At 35.1% G+C, this 17,928-nt stretch overlaps 1 protein-coding gene across 1 annotated transcript; it reads left to right on the top strand.

The window, feature by feature from the left end:
• The first annotated feature begins 9,498 nt into the window (after positions 1–9,498).
• On the top strand, positions 9,499–16,177 carry LOC149188211 (uncharacterized). Its single transcript, XM_089412956.1, has 2 exons — positions 9,499–10,692; positions 16,145–16,177. The coding sequence occupies exon 1, from the start codon at positions 10,130–10,132 to the stop codon at positions 10,538–10,540; it is 411 nt and encodes a 136-aa protein (XP_089269082.1). The 5' UTR covers positions 9,499–10,129; the 3' UTR covers positions 10,541–10,692; positions 16,145–16,177.
• Positions 16,178–17,928: the final 1,751 nt, after the last annotated feature.

Here is a 17,928-nt window from a genome sequence, read left to right on the forward strand (position 1 = left end):
CTGGTAGCCCTGTAGGCCCACTACAGCTAGTGGTAACCTATTGCTCCAGTAAGCTGCCTTGCTCCCTAACCAAATGATGGACAACCTCTAATGCAGCAGTGAGGTTGAGAGTCATGTCTGCCCCTCAGGTCCACACGGTCGTAACCCCCGTGTGGTAAACCTCCCATTTAGGCAAGCAGAGCATTAACCTTGGCTCCCTAACGTCATCCGTGAATCTGTTGGGTATCCTACGCCTTGATGGACAGCCTCCATCCTAGAGAGCAGGAAGTCACACCCAATATATGGGATAACAAAACTTAAGGATCTGATAAAATTGGTGTACCCACCCAACGCTCTTTTTGTGTTAAGTCAAGGAGAGAAGGTTTAAGGTGTCAGAATCAGGGAGAGCAGGAAGTCACACCCAATATATGGGATAACAGGACTTAAGGATCTGATAAAATTGGTGTACCCACCCAACGCTCTTTTTGTGTTAAGTCAAGGAGAGAAGGTTTAAGGTGTCAGAATCAGGGAGAGCAGGAAGTCACACCCAATATATGGGATAACAGTGCCTCTGCTAGGACTTAAGGATCTGATAAAATTAGTGTACCCACCCAACGCTCTTTTTGTGTTAAGTCGAGGAGAAAAGGTTTAAGGTGTCAGAATCAGGGATCATATATAACTTATTTGACATGGTTGTTGAAGTTGTATTAGAGATATAGAGGTAGAACATATTGTAAAAATAAAAATAAAAATAATAAAAAGAATTGTTTAATCCAAAATAGACCTCTTCATCCAAAAACTTTGCAAGGGAAATAACATGTCCCATCATTTAACCCTAGTTGTTTACTTCCCCATCTAATTCCTTTTGACATTCTTCCCAACCACAAAATAATTATATAAAACAAAATTTGTTTTTCCCTCACAAAAATGGCCTTATATCGTTTCAGAATTATTGTAGCTTATAGAAAATATGTTGCAATATCTCTTACATGGCGGATATTTACATATTATTTATTGTCACAATTGTGAAATTAATTGACTAGTCAATGTCAAATATGAACATCAACAAATGGTCAAATAGACATCAAAATGACAAAAAACCATCTTTCATAGCAATTTCAACTACATATGATATTCATCACAATTGCAACTCCTCAAATAGGTGGTCACAATTGCGACCAACATAATTTGTAGTTTGAGCCATATTGTCAAACCATGTTATTATAATTTAGTCCTAAATGTAGTAGAGGTTGAAGACCATGAGAGGAACATTGGAAAATTCTAAAGAGGGATTTCAGGTATCTGTGTTTCACTATTAATTATGGATTTTGCTGCCAAGGAAGGGGAGAAATGTGTGGAGTGTTGAGCATAAAAGGCTTTGTGCATGTATGTGTATGGAAAATGGTTTTGGAAAGGTCTTTGAGTGTCGAATAATACCATATGACCCATGTAGACAAGACTTCTTTGACACCAAAAACCATCATTTAAGGCTTCAAAATGATTGTGAAATTTTTCAAAACTTAATTCTCCAAATTGGGGATCATTGTTCAAATAACCATGTAAGTTGATTCTTTCAATTTTTTGTATTCTAAAAATTTTGAGATGAATGAAAAGTAATATAATGGCACGATAAAAATAAAAATATTTTCAACTAAAACATAAATAAAAAATATTAAAATAAAAAATAGAATAGACACAACTATATAATATAAATAAAGGTGTTTGTTTCTGGCTAACCCACATGGTGTTTGAACCTAGAATATAGAATATAAGAAAACATAAAATTTTATTATAAGGAAATTGCCAATTGAACTACTTTTAATAATTATAAATAAACATGAATTTTAACTAATAGCTCTGAAACATTTTTAACTATAAAATATTAGATATAAAAATTATAAGAATATGTTTCTAAAAAGATATGAAATCCTAACATATAACATATTGTTAAATATATTTTATAAATTTCTGTACATTCCAATTAACATAAATATTTAAGAAATAAGAAAACATAATCTTTAGAAATATATAAACACCCTATAATTTATTCTATTGAAAGGTTTTAATTTCTAAATAAAGAAATATGTCCAATCTATTGTGTATATAAATTAAAAATGAAAAATAATTTAATGATTATGAATATCTTTCGTTCAACTCCGGTCCCTATAATTGCTGCCTTTAAGTTGGGTCCAGCCATTGACACTTTTGAGGATTAAGATCAAGGGCTCTCACGCATGAACCAAGATTTGATCTTTTTCGTTTTTAGCTTGTTTACCATAGAGACAGTAAAGTAGCAGTTTGTCACTGAGTTCCAGTGGCTCAAGTCTGAAAAATATAGTAAGGCGGAGATCAAGGAGATATAAAAATCATGGGCGAAATTGCATGGGATTACATGAAATGATTCAGGCCAATTTGGAAGCAGTTCCAGCCTAGCTTCAACTGATTCCAGTAGTTCTAGAATTACACCATATGTACCTCCACAGGCTAGAAGGGCTAAAACTACAAATTTGGAACGATGGAAATGCAGAAACGCTTTGCAAATTCAGAGACAGTGACAAAGCGTTGCAAATTCAGAGACAATGACAAAGCGATACAATGCGAAGTTGTAGATGATCATTGCTTGGACTCAATTAATGGGTTATTGCAGAATCTTTATGCGAAAAACAGGTTGCAACCTACACGTGTAGCTTTTGAACTTTTAGTTTGTATAGAACATTATTCACTGGTAAGAACTTTTATTTACTGGTGCTTTTGAACTTTCAGTTTGTACAAAACATTATTCACTGGTAAGAACTTTTATTTACTGGTAAGAACTTTTAGTTTGTACAGAACATTATTTACTGGTAAATGAGGAGTTTTTGAATTTTAAGTTTTTACATAGCATTATTTAGTCGTAAATGAGGAGCTTTTGAATTTTTGGTTTGTACAAAACATTATTTACTAGTAAATGGTAAATGAACTTTTTGTTTGTATAGAACATTATTTACTGGGAAATGAGGAGTTTTTGAATTTTAAGTGTTTACAGAATATTATTTACTAGTAAATGAGGAATTTTTGAATTTTTAGTTTGTAGAGAACATTATTTACTGGTAAATGGTAAATGAGTTGGAAAAAAACTGAAAATCATTTTCTGCACTAGATTGAAAAAACAGAAAAAAGGAGTTGAAGGAGTTCAACTCCTTTTATGTATTATGGAAAGACATAGAGATTTTAGTAGTTGTGATTTTAATAAAATTAAATTAAAATAGGTAAACTATTTTTATGAAAATCGAAAGCATAAAAAATTAAATTAAGATACGTAAACTAAGTTTATGCAAAACGAAATTAAAACAGTTAATGCGTAAAATGACTTTGCTAGAACTAGCAAAGGCTTTCATAATTTGAATATAAATAAGGAGTAGTTACGGGAAAAGACATTGTACCTAAGTAATGAAATACACAAAAACCATTAAATAATATACGAAATAGGAAAATGATCTAGCTGAATGTAACGCACACTAAAATTTTATCCTATTGGCTCGATAAAAGTTTTGAGACATTAAAATTAACAACTATTCACCAAGTATATTAAGGACTTAGTTCAAAAAGGCTCAAATCAAGAGTCGAAAAATGAACCATTGTGTTAATGAATAACATAGGTCGGGAGTGACATTATCAAAATATCAAGTTAATTTCTCGAACACAGATTACGAATACCTTAGGCCTTAAGGAAAAATAGTAGTAGATTCCAACACAGTAAAAGACCAACAGGTGGCAGTCCGGACCTCTAAAGAGAATGGAATAAATTGAAAGATAAAGAAAAGAAAACCTTATATTAAACCCTTTGGTGAATACACATTCGTATGACATCATGGGTACCTTAAAGGGAAGAAATTTCAAGAAAAGGAGCTTTAGTTAAAATTTTGTTACCAACAAGTATGTAGAAGAAATAAACTATGAAAGAGAAATTAATTATATACATTTACCTATAAAACAAATGCCTTTCGCTCTGTGTCTAGATGATCCTGTACAAAAAAATTAAAGAAGAGGGAAAAAGGTAAAGTCTCCCTTTAATAATTATTCGAAGTTTCATTACAAACTTAAATTGCAATGGCATAGAAAACCAAATTTTGGAGAGATTAAATTAGCCATGATTGTATCTTATTATACAAATTCAAAATATGAATATGCAACGATTTTTTTAAATTATTTAAGCATGAAATTAAAAACATGAAATAGAACGAAAAAACACACAGAGAGAATAATTACAGGTTTATTTTGTTTGGGGGCAAGTAGTTTGTTGTGTTAAGATTGGGAGGAGCCAAGTACTTTTCCATTTATTTTCCAAGAGAAAATTTCTTGTATCAAGTCCGCAGTTCTAACTTTATTTTTATCTATTCAATCATAGAAAGATTCAGAATTGACTAACAATTGTTATATTTCTTTTATGTTATTCATTGTTGTATGAAAGCAACATAAGTGTTGAATATTTACATGAAATGGTATAGAATTAAGAAAAATCTAAAAGGAATAAATTTAGTATGTGGCATATTATCATGAACTATGTTAACTTCGATGCTATGAAATAGAATGAAAGATATGAAATTTCAAACACCTATGGTAGGTTCTGAGATTAACCAAGATAAAAGGTTAAATATCTTATAAGCCCCAGTATTGCAACAAGAATGTTGCAACTTCTAAGGCTACCAACTTAAATCATCAACACGGGGTTTGTAAAAACTTAAGAGGTATCAATACTATATTTGAAACATACAATGTGTCCTTCCTTCGTTGATCTAATGTAATGGAGTGATCTTCATGGAACCAAATCTTAAACTAATTACATAAATAGAAATGTTACTCTGTGTGCAAAAAATGGAAACGATACTTGCTCAAATGTAAACACTAATCCTAATTGTAAGAAGGTAAAGGTTATGATATTTGTAGGAATGAAAAGTACTTGTATATCTGCATAATGTAAACTTTGTGATACTTGCAATAATGTGAATCATTAGTCTAATTGTAAAATGTGAAAAGCTCGCTTGAAAAGAAATTAATCCTATACAAGGAAAAAAATTAATTTATTGTACAAGATCATCTGGACATAGAACGAAAGGCCTTTGTTTTACAGGTAAATGTATATAATTAATTTCTCTTTCATCATGAACTAATAAATTGATATTAAAATCTACATTAACGAATCTACTAGTGCAATACAAAGAGCTTGTCTTCTCCTGAATAACCATATTTGAGTTGTTAACTTAGTAGAAAAATAATACTACTACAGCGAGCCATTGTTTCTAATTACTATGAAAACTTAACTTGTTATTTGAGAGATATGTTTTATAAATTTCCTAGTTTTTTGTTTTCTATTATGGTGATCAAACCCAATAGATTATTTTATGATGGGTATTTGATTATAATTTAATATTTTAGCATGGATATTTCCATAGCCCATAACTTTATGCTGACAATTTCTGATAAACTTTGTATTTTTTCATTGATGTGCCCGATGTTTTGGGTCAACACATCACGCATCAACAGGGACACGAAGATTGATAAATGATGTGAAGGGTGTTAGACTAAATTAAATAGAGAACAAACAAATATTACAGTTAGAGTAAGTTAGCTTGAAATATGAGTGAATGTAGTCATTAGGAAAGGTAATAATGAGACTATTGCTTAATTAATTAATATTGAGTAAGATAAAAAAAAAAATATTGAATAATAAAAAATTTAGAATTAAATTAAAATTAAAATAATAAGTACAATAGATTTAGGAATGGAGTGAACTTAAAACATTTATAATTAAAATTAAATTTAAATTAAATGTTTTAGCATTTAATACGAACCGAGATATTTACAATAAAATGAAAATACAATATGGGTAGATTTAAAAAGGTCAATTATCAAAAGTCAATTATTAAGTTAGTTTTAATTTGTACGAATTGGTAAAAAAAATTATTTCGTAAGAATTCGTCACAATGTAATAGCGAATATTAAATTAATTTAGACTTAAAAATAATACTTTTATGCGAATCACAAATTATTTGATTAATTATTTTAATTATGGGATAAGATTAGGAATAAGTGTTAGCAAGTTTTAATAAAATTTATTAGAATATATAATGATAATGAGTATCATTTGAGTGAAAAAGAAATTAATGTAGAATTGGTCAAAGGAATATTCTTGAATTAGAATAAAAAGAATAAGATTATATAAGGAATGATACTAAATAGGGAAGTTATGAGGAAATTAGAATTAAATAAATTTAATTAGAATAATAAACTTTAAAAATGAATAACTAAAAGAATAAAGTAAAGGGGTGGGGTTGAAATATGAAGATAAAGGAGCGTTGAGGAGGAAGGGATGGGAAGCTAAGAAAGAGAGCAAGAAGAGAGGGGGACAGGGTTTAAGAAGGGTTAGACTTATATTAGATAATATGATTTAGGGGATAAGAAATGTATGGGGGCATTTTGAGAATGGTTTAAATGATATCCATATTCTTGATTGACGTTGTTAGGATGTTTTTCAATCGTGGAAGGGTGTAGATGCCAATATTTATTTTTATCAAAACAATTATGCTTGGTATTATGAAAATGTTCAACAATGGTTGATTTAGAAATGCGGGTATCGTAAGTATCAACCATATGTTCTTGGAGTCGACCTTTGAAGGATCTATGAGTTTAACCTATGTAAGATATTCCAAAGGAGTAGGGGATTTCATTATTCCAATCCCTTTGTTGCATTAGAACTATCTTCCTTATAAGATAGATTAATTTTTTATTGGTTGATTCAGATAAATGATTACCTTGAGGATGGTAATTTGAAGAATGTTTCAATACAATTCCATTTTCTAATGAAAAATCATATAGTATTAATGATGAGAAATAAGTTCAAGTATAAAAAATAAGTGATGAAGCTATACTGATCATGGTAATAATGATCTACTTGATAAACTCGATGACTTCTTGATCATTCACTTAGCTTAGCGGTACAACTTCAACCCACAGTGTGAAATATTCCATCTTTGTTAGAATAAATCAATGCTACTTTGAGGAATGAGGAATAGTTTCATTGATGACATATAAACCCCATTGCTAAAAAGGTTCGTCAATTAAAATGGGCTAAATTAGTGTAGCTTGTCATTTCTCTTGGCCAACAAACTTCTGACAACTTCAAGACATAGGTTCATATCCGTGAGCTTCTTTCAATTATTTTTGTTAGTGGTATCCTACTTGCATTACCTTGTGCAATGTAGTATCCTATGAACCCCAATATTACAACAAGAATTTTGTAATTCCCAAGGACACCAACATTAATTATCAATTTGGAGTTCTCGGAAACATAATAGGTGTCGACACTATGTGTGCAACATGAAATGTGTACTTATTTTGTTGATTTGATGCAATGAAGTGCTCAAAATAAATCAACACAAACTATTTCTATATTGTTAACTCATAATAAAAATAGTAAACCCTAATTTGAGACTTGAAGCTACAATGACGGAGGGATTATTTCAGTTGGATTGCAAGGCTTAGGGGACATAGTAAGGTGATTGAAGATGAAAAATAGGCTTAAGAAGAAATTCTACATGATTGAATCCGAAAGCATTCTAAGCACTCTAGAAGCGATATGGAGGTAGTGAAATATGGTGGAATTTAGGGAAAATGTAGAAGAACTTTTCAAGCTTATATGTACTATAAATACTTTCACACTAATAAAAAAAAGTTTGATAATTATATATAATTATATATAATTATATATATATATATATATATATATATATATATATATATATATATAATACTCCATTTACTATAATGGTTTAGATCGAATTCTAATCTGATTTCTAATACCACTTCAATCAAATTGTTGAGATACTTGAACTTCCACATTATACTTCCAAAAAATGACATAAAAGCTACATTCTATGGATATATTATTAATTGCTCACTCCCATATTATATTAACGAACACAACTACTCACCTGGTAAAATCTACATATATTTAAGAGATTAGATTCTATTTTCGTTTAATAAAAGAAGATAATCTTTCTTAACAATAAGGATCCTTATCCTAGAATAACACGCCTTATTTTAGAAATAATGGTTTCTCCCCACTTTTTTATTTCAGGTCTATATTTTCACCTATGAGTTATTAGTTATGAATTTATTTCTACATTCGTTGACATTTATATGTATATATAACTAAATTTATTTCTACTTTCGTTTACAATAACATATAACTAAAATTATTTCAACGTTCATTGACATTAACACCTTATTTTAAAAATAATGGTTTCTCCCAACCTTTGTTATTTCAGTTCTATATTTTCTACTTTCGTTGACATTTATATGTATATATGGCATATTTCTAATTCATTCTATACTAAACCAGATTACATTATTTTGTTGGTTACGTTAGTAGTTATGAATTTATTTCTACTTTCGTTGACATTTATAAACACTTTATTTTATATATATATATATGGCATATTTGTAATTCATTCTATACTAAACCAGATTACATTATTTTGTTGGTTACGTTAGTAGTTATGAATTTATTTCCACTTTCTTTGACATTTATAAACACCTTATTAGTCCCTGCCATCTGGCATCCGGCAGGGACTATTGTAATCGTTCAATGCCGACTTAGCATTAGTTGAGTGCTTTCCCCGTCTGTTATACGGCGCTTATACTAAAGTCGTGTGAGGTGTTCTGTGCACATAACCAAAGTCGGATTCGGCCTTAACCTTTCTCATCTTATTTGGCCTCTTCCCGAGGCGGAAGAGGCCCGAACATAGGTTAAGTTGGAAATTATGGCCAGTTTCATTATCCCTGACCGTCAACCGTTAGCGTTAATGCTAGCATTAATTCGTTATTTGGTAAACAGGTTTCGTTATTTCGTAAAGTATATGCTAAGGTTGCAGGGTATTAACAGGTGTTGTCCAGGTGTTGTTGCAGGGTATTAACAGCTACATCGCTATCTCTCGGCCGGCATTGACGGGTGGGTAATGAGGTTCTATTGGCGGGCTCGATGAGTTTAGCTAGTCTGAAAATCATTTTGCTGTTTGGGAACTACAATGGACTACATTGGAGAGGCGACATTTCGGTCACTATCCAGATTGTTTAGTCTCAAGTGTCCCAATCATTTTTTCCGCTGGTATGTGTTTACTGTATTAAAATCCGGGCAGGGACTATTGTAATCGTTCAATGCCGACTTAGCATTAGTTGAGTGCTTTCCACGTCTGTTATACGGTGCTTATACTAAAGTCGTGTGAGGTGTTCTGTGCACATAACCAAAGTCGGATTTGGCCTTAACCTTTCTCATCTTATTTGGCCTCTTCCCGAGGCGGAAGAGGCCCGACCATAGGTTAAGTTGGAAATAATGGCCAGTTTCATTATCCCTGACCGTCAACCGTTAGCGTTAATGCTAGCATTAATTCGTTATTTGGTAAACAGGTTTCGTTATTTCGTAAAGTATATGCTAAGGTTGCAGGGTATTAACAGGTGTTGTCCAGGTGTTGTTGTAGGGTATTAACAGCTGCATCGCTGTCTCTCGGCTGGCATTGACGGGTGGGTAATGAGGTTCTATCGGCGGGCTCGATGAGTTCAGCTAGTCTGAAAATCATTTTGCTGTTTGGGAACTACAATGGACTACATTGGAGAGGCGACAGTTCGGTCACTATCCAGATTGTTTAGTCTCAAGTGTCCCAATCGTTTTTTCCGCTGGTATGTCTTTACTGTATTACAATCCGGGAGACCACGCGTGCGCGGGCGTTAGATGGATTGCAGGGCTCTCCATTTTTTAAATGTTTTTTCGTTGAAGGGTTTTCTCTCAGAGCCTCGACTGAGTTTGTTTGAGCATTTTACAAAAGCTGCCGAAGGTTTACAGGGTCCATGTAGAATGGTGCGCTTGTTTCTCTGCTGATCCACGGAACAGAATGGAAGGAGTCGGCGATAACAGTAGCAGCTTTACGGATCTGTTATTGCAGGGCGGAGGTCAGTCATCGAATCAAGCAGCAGCAGCAGATGAGTAATTCTCAGACAGGAGGTAATAATGCTCAATCCCGGCCTCTTTACAGGTCGAATTCCCAGAGTACTAATAACTATGCAAAGCCTCCACCGTTTCCCCCAACTTCAGTGCCTTCTTTCGCACAGATGAATAATGTGTCGAACCCTAGTCAAAACCCCAGGCGGGCACCGGCGGGCGCACAGTGAAATCCCGCGGCAGGTATCGTGGGACAGGGTCGGAAAAGGCGTGAAGAAGGAAGCCGAGTGGGATCGAGATGGCGACCTAAACATGGAAGTGGGGGTTGAGGGGGCGGGAGCAGCCGGGACTGAGAGCTGGGTGGCAAATGCGGTTGAGAAGGAAGACTTAGAGGGGAGGGATAGAATGCCTTTCCTCTGGAGGATGATCTGCTTAACTTCGTCTTCCGTGGGAGTAGCTCTACCTTGGCGTTATAAGAAATTCGGAAGGTATTTTCATTGGACCATCAGCTTAGCTGATTTGACGGGGGTTAGGGTGATTCAGGGGATATCCTTAACATCTGTTGCGCCCTCACATAGACTGATTTGATGGGGGTTACCTGTCTTGTGTACACATTTCATTCCAGGTGACATTGTGCATGTAGCGTCGGGGCTACGTGTAACGTAATTTTCTTGTTATATAATAAGCTTATACATGATTTCGTCGTTACTTTGCGGCTTGTTATTTCGCTTCGGGTCCAGGTACTCTTTATGTTTTCATTCCTGAGCTTGTACAGTGCTTCCCTTGTATACGAGTTTGAATTCTTTCGTATTCTTTTTTGGTTGGGTCAGGGAGGGTTCTTCATAAGTTACATAAGAATTTTGCTTAAGTTTGCATGTCTCTGGTTATGTAACTGCATGCATTTCTTTTTTAATGTAGATTCTGGTTCTTAATTGTTGGATTTCGTTGCTGATTAGACAGCATGTATCTCTCGGCCTACGGTGTAGATTCACATCCCTAATCTCTGCATCCGTCTAGCCTGCTTGTAGAATGTCCGTGTCTTAATAACTTTATAAGTTAGATAAGAACAGACTTGCCCATCTGTACTCATCCTTGAATGCCTGTGGCTCTCCATGAGCAGCAGCAACTCCCCTATCTTTACCGATCTCAGTGTATCTCTGTTTATTTGTGTACTATTTATAACTTATGCACTCAATTGCCACTAAAGCAGGTCGTGCTTTCCATTCTTTTCCCATTCTATTACTAAAATATCTAGTGCACTGCATGCCTGATTGAATGGGAATGATGAAGAAGATGAAGAATATTTGCTTAGGTAATTAGCTATTCCGCTTCTCTGCTGATGGATTATATTAAAGCTGCGATATATCCTTTGGGATCTAATCTTGCAAGCAGTTTATCTTTGTACTATTACATGATTTTATGCTTGTCAGTGACAGACTTTATAGGCATATCATAAGTTCGTGAGATATCTTTGTTTTTTTATCTGGTTCAGAACCTATATTGTTATTTTCTCTGTGTTGCATTATATTTACCATTACATTATATAAGCCAGAGACAAACTGTGTACATCACATATTTCAAATGCTTATAGTTGCTGTGTACACATATTTCAAATGCTTTTAGGAAAACTATGTATCTCATACATTGAGAATCAGAGCTGGCATGGTGTATGAAAATTAATGCTTTTCCACATTACTGATAAGTGTTACCCTATCTATATTGTGCCTGTTCTTGTTTGTTAGAGAAAATCTCGAAGAATTTGGGCATGGTTATACTCTTAATCTTGCTATTTATGGTATGGAAAGATACTTTTAAATTTAAACTAGGAAGATGTGCAGCTGTAACTTCAAACTTTCCTATTGAGCGAAATAGAAAGTGTTTTCAGTTTTCAGTTTTCTGTGTTGAGTTGAATTTGACACAGTGGCTTGACATACCTCCTTTGGTGTATGGAACGCATCACCCTGCAGGCATGACTGCTTTTTTATCCATAGCTGGATTCGAACCCAGTTCGTAGATATGTGATCAGTGCAACTGGCTGTTACTGGTTATGGCCTGTTGACTTATATGATAGATTCGACCGCAAAGTTTGAGGTTGGGATTCCCATTTTGCCTCAAGGGTTTGATAGAGGTGTGCACATTCAATAGCCTGATGGGGGTCATGTCAATCTAAAATCCCTGAATGTACAGTAAATGGATGCTCTAATCTCAACTTTTTTGAAGGAAGTGGTTGCATGCTGTACACCTATGGGGACAGGGTAGACCTTTTAAGTGAAACCACCATCTCGGTTTTTGCAATCAGGTTGTTATTTGTTGATAAACATTGCTTTCGTTCTGCATTATAGGCATATGAACTCAGTTCCCTGAAACGAGTTCTCAATTTCATAGTGAGGTAGATTTACTATGTTAATTTGAGCCTGGAATTTGATGTTCCGATTGCCTGCCTGCAAATCAAGTCATAAATTGTGGGCATATAGCTACAGATCTCTATATTACAGGTTAAGGTGGATGTCAAAATCAATCAGTTTGGAGAGTTCAGAATATATCTTCGAATCGAAAGAGCTGCCTTGTTTTCTTCATTGCCCAAAGCCCTTGGTTGAGTGGTTATGAGCAGCTTTATTGTTATCCATAGCTTCAATAAACATAGTCACATTCCTTGCACATGTGAGTTCATAAGGCCCACTGCCATGCAGGATGTACCTTAGTGTGTGAAACTGTGGTTTTAATTTCTAAGTGATTTCTGATGATATGGTTTCTCTCTTTGGCGGAGTCTTAAGAAGTGTCAATGCAAGCGTAGGCTGGGAAATGTCCTTCAAACTTCCAAAATATCTTATATTCTGAGTTCATTATCCATAGATGAGATCTGTAGCTAGGGACAAAATAGTGTTTGTGTGTATCTTTGTATGCTGATTGGTATTCAGATCTTATGTATTATTTAGCTCATATACGCAAATGGATGTATGTATTCTTCTTTGTGCATAAGCATATGCCTATTCGTTGCGTTCTTTATTTCTTCTATATATACCACAGCATGTTGTACACCTATGGGGACAGGGTAGACTTTTTAAGTGAAACCACCATCTTAGGAGTTCAAACTTGCAATATATCTTATATTCTGAGTTCATTATCCATAGATGAGATCTGTAGCTAGGGACAAAATAGTGTTTGTAAATCTTCTTTTAACACTTTATCATAGAATTTTTGTAAGCTCTGTTGTACAGGGATTGTTGTAATCCTTTGAAATTGAAATCAAAACTTTATTAATCTCCTCACATGAACAAAAATAGTCAATTGGACCAAGAGGCAACAACATACTTGCATTTTTCGCTTGAGAATGATCCCTCAACAAGTTCGATTGTGGAAGAGTTTCCATGGCCTTACATGCATGGGGGTTGACACAAAGCACATGCCTGTAGGCAGATCGGATCCATGGTGGGAAGCTTGAGAAGGCACACCTCCCACCATATTGAACCACTACCCCACTGGTTATATAATTAAATTTTCATTTAATTCTCAATATAAACTGATTTTAAGCCACCCTATAAAATCGTTTAGGCTGTTGAACTGTAAACATTAGCATTATCCTTTATCCATATTGTGAATCTCTATTACATGTGTTGTACTGCCAATGAGTAGTGGCAAGTCAAACTTGTTGGGTATTCAAACTTACTGACTGGTAGGAGTTTCACGTGTGAATGAATCAGTTCAGGTTTCCATGGCCTTACATGCATGGGGGTTGACACAAAGCACATGCCTGTAGGCAGATTGGATCCATGGTGGGAAGCTTGAGAAGGCACACCTCCCACCATATTGAACCACTACCCCACTGGTTATATAATTAAATTTTCATTTAATTCTCAATATAAACTGATTTTAAGCCACCCTATAAAATCGTTTAGGCTGTTGAACTGTAAACATTAGCATTATCCTTTATCCATATTGTGAATCTCTATTACATGTGTTGTACTGCCAATGAGTAGTGGCAAGTCAAACTTGTTGGGTATTCAAACTTACTGACTGGTAGGAGTTTCACGTGTGAATGAATCAGTTCAGGTTGCTTTCTGTGTTGAGTTGAATTTGACACAGTGGCTTGACAAACTTTTGTAAGAAGGGTCATTAGATCGATGCCTCTTCTCATGACACACTTCTTTTCCCAATTGTAAGGCCCATCTCCATCTTCAGGTGCTCTTGCAATGTGTAGTTGCAGCTTCCCCAATCCTGTTAAGGGCATGCCATACTCATACTTTCAACTTGCATGATCAAAACCTGATCTGAAGGTGCTCTCTGTATTGCTACAAGATCTGCTCTATTTGTTTGATTCATCTACTCCATCCACCTTTGCATGACACAATCTTCGCACAAACTGCTGGTGCAACTGGCTGTTACTGGTTATGGCCTGTTGACTTATATGATAGATTCGACCGGAAAGTTTGAGGTTGGGGTTCCCATTTTGCCTCAAGGGTTTGATAGAGGTGTGCACATTCAATAGCCTGATGGGGGTCATGTCAATCTAAAATCCCTGAATGTACAGTAAATGGATGCTCTAATCTCAACTTTTTTGGAGGAAGTGGTTGCATGCTGTACACCTATGGGGACAGGGTAGACCTTTTAAGTGAAACCACCATCTCGGTTTTTGCAATCAGGTTGTTATTTGTTGATAAACATTGCTTTCGTTCTGCATTATAGGCATATGAACTCAGTTCCCTGAAACGAGTTCTCAATTTCATAGTGAGGTAGATTTACTATGTTAATTTGAGCCTGGAATTTGATGTTCCGATTGCCTGCCTGCAAATCAAGTCATAAATTGTGGGCATATAGCTACAGATCTCTATATTAGAGGTTAAGGTGGATGTCAAAATCAATCAGTTTGGCAAATGTCTTCTAATGACATCAATCTCCATATATTGTTATCCTCTAAATCCATGGGTAGTTTGTAATAAGAGTTCAGAATATATCTTCGAATCGAAAGAGCTCCCTTGTTTTCTTCATTGCCCAAAGCCCTTGGTTGAGTGGTTATGAGCAGCTTTATTGTTATCCATAGCTTCAATAAACATAGTCACATTCCTTGCACATGCGAGTTCATAAGGCCCACTGCCATGCAGGATGTACCTTAGTGTGTGAAACTGTGGTTTTAATTTCTAAGTGATTTCTGATGATATGGTTTCTCTCTTTGGCGGAGTCTTAAGAAGTGTCAATGCAAGCGTAGGCTGGGAAATGTCCTTCAAACTTCCAAAATATCTTATATTCTGAGTTCATTATCCATAGATGAGATCTGTAGCTAGGGACAAAATAGTGTTTGTTGTGTTTGTGTGTATCTTTGTATGCTGATTGGTATTCAGATCTTATGTATTATTTAGCTCATATACGCAAATGGATGTATGTATTCTTCTTTGTGCATAAGCATATGCCTATTCGTTGCGTTCTTTATTTCTTCTATATATGTCCTATACCCCCTCACAAGTGATTTGTTTGCGGCAGCGACAGTTTGTCCTCAAGTAGTTGCATCATATAATGATCCAAATAATACAACTGTGTCCCTCTGTTTTTGTTTTTCTTTATATGCTTTCATTTTTTTAAAGGAATTTATCACTTGATATTCTTATTCTACATGTCTTTCGGACGTCTTAAATCCACTGTGACAGATGAAATGCTGAGATAATTATTTGGCCACTTTGGAGAACTTGTGCATGTCAAAATACCAGGGGCAAACACTGGGGACTTGCAGAGGGATTACTTTGCTGATGCAGTAGCTTAGCGAAATAAGTCATTTTCTTTTGTCTTAAATGCCAGCATAAGAAAGAGAAACAATATACCTGTAACAATTTGGTGTGGCTTGCTCCGTTGCATCAAAAGCTTCGAACCAGTGTCAAATTTGATGGTACTAGTGACATTACATTGCTTTTAGTTTGTTTGATTTGCGGCATTGGGTTGATATAGATTCCTCAATGGATTGCAAGCAACAATAGTTATAGGAATCTGTCTAACCCTCCCTTTGATTACCAGTAGACAAAACATTCAAAGTTTCATTTATTGGCAGTTCTTCAAGCAGTGTGTTATCATATTCCTGACTGCCACTTTCATCATGGCCACCTCCCAGTTCTTTGCTAAAAAATCTCAATGTCTTGGGTTGTAATTTAAAGCCATTATTGTCAGTTGTGCTTCGAGAGGGGTTTACGTTCTTCTTTATCTTGGCAGTCATATTTCGAACTTCAGTATCAGACCTGCACAATGGATGGTACCTGACATAAGGAGTCTCCGTAGCTTAGCAGACATTTGCGGTCCCAAAGGTGCGCACAATCACTTCGTGTTCTATAATCATTTTCATTGTTTCAACTTGTTATTATGATTCTCTGGTTGTAACTACATTGCATCAGTAAACATAATATTGCATCGAACACTTAGTCATCATCATGTCTTCTATGTCTGATAAACACAAGTTGCAATTAGTATTGCAAAAGCACCACTTATTTCGTGTGGACAATTTCTCATATCTAATTGGAGACTGCCTATTCGATAGTTTAGAACTTTTGCTAGATTTCCGATACACATCAGTGGAGCTAAAGAAAGGAACAATAGAATATTTTAGAGCCTGTCTCAAAAAACAAGATACTGAGGCAATTTTGTCTTATGAACATGAACTGCATGAAGCCTCACTTAAAGAAATGCATAACATTAGCAACCGTGAAGTCTATTTAGACAAAATGGCTAAATCTGTCTCAAACAATATACCCCTAGCATCTAGAGGTCTGTGGGGAGATATTTTCTGCGTCCATTAGCTGTCAAACTGGTTGAAAATTCCAATTAGGCTTTGGTCCAAAACAAAGATGCGAGTGTATTTGCACTTCAATTCAAGTATTACAACAAATACTTGTGACATACTGTTCCATGACGAGGACCCTTTGAATGGGCACTTCGAGCCTTTGGTTCATAGGCAGCCTACAATTCGTTGTACCTTCCAACAACAAGCCGATACCTCAAAGAACAATATCGAACCACAGCCTGAGACAAAATGTCAATCAATCAAAGCTAAATTACACGCACCTTGTCACTTAAGCAAGCATGTGCGTAAGGACATTGCTCAGAAGAATCAGGAAAGGCAAAACGTAGGCATTCAATACAACAGAAGTACAATGGAACAACAAGTAGTTCTATACAACACAGAAGATGTTTGTGACACACCTATGTCTGATAAACACAAGTTGCAATTGGTATTGCAAAAGCATGACTTATTTCGTGTGGACAATTTCTCATATCTAATTGGAGACTGTTTATTCGATAGTTTAGAACTTTTGCTAGATTTCCGATACACATCAGTGGAGCTAAGGAAATGAACAATAGAATATTTTAGAAACTGTCTCAAAAAACAAGATAGTGAGGCAATTTGGTCTTATGAACATGAACTGCATGAAGCCTCACTGAAAGAAATGCATAACATTAGAAACCGTGAAATCTATTTAGACAAAATGGCTAAATCTGCCTCAAACAATATACCCCCAGCATCTAGAGGTCTATGGGGAGATATTTTCTACATCCATTGGCTGTCAAACTGGTTGAAAATTCCAATTAGGGTTTGGTCCAAAACAAAGATGAGACTGTATTTGCACTTCAATTCAGGTATTACAACAAATACTTGTGACATACTGTTCCATGACGATGATCCTTTGAATGGCCACTTCGAGCCTTTGGTTCATAGGCAGCCTACAATTGGTTGTACCTTCCAACAACAAGCCGATACCTCAAAGAAACCTTGTCACTTAAACAAGCATGTGCTTAAGGACATTGCTCAGGAAAATCTGAAAAGGCAAAACATAGGCATTCAATATAACAGAAGTACAATGGAACAACAAGTAATTCTAAACAACACAGAAGATATTTGTGACACACCGCACACAAAAGATGTTAGTGACACACGGGGGTTTCGATCACTTAGAAACTTGAAAGAACATATTAGAACCAACAGACAAACAGAAATTGTAACT

The sequence above is a fragment of the Pinus tabuliformis genome, chromosome 3_1 (assembly GCF_031772625.1).
Source record: "Pinus tabuliformis cultivar Carrire ecotype Pingquan chromosome 3_1, CPIR1, whole genome shotgun sequence".
Taxonomy (NCBI): Eukaryota; Viridiplantae; Streptophyta; class Pinopsida; order Pinales; family Pinaceae; genus Pinus; species Pinus tabuliformis.

Bases quoted from the DNA above. Each gene is read 5' to 3' on its own strand.
- LOC149188211 (XM_089412956.1), top strand. From the start codon at position 10,130: ATGTGTCGAACCCTAGTCAAAACCCCAGGCGGGCACCGGCGGGCGCAC.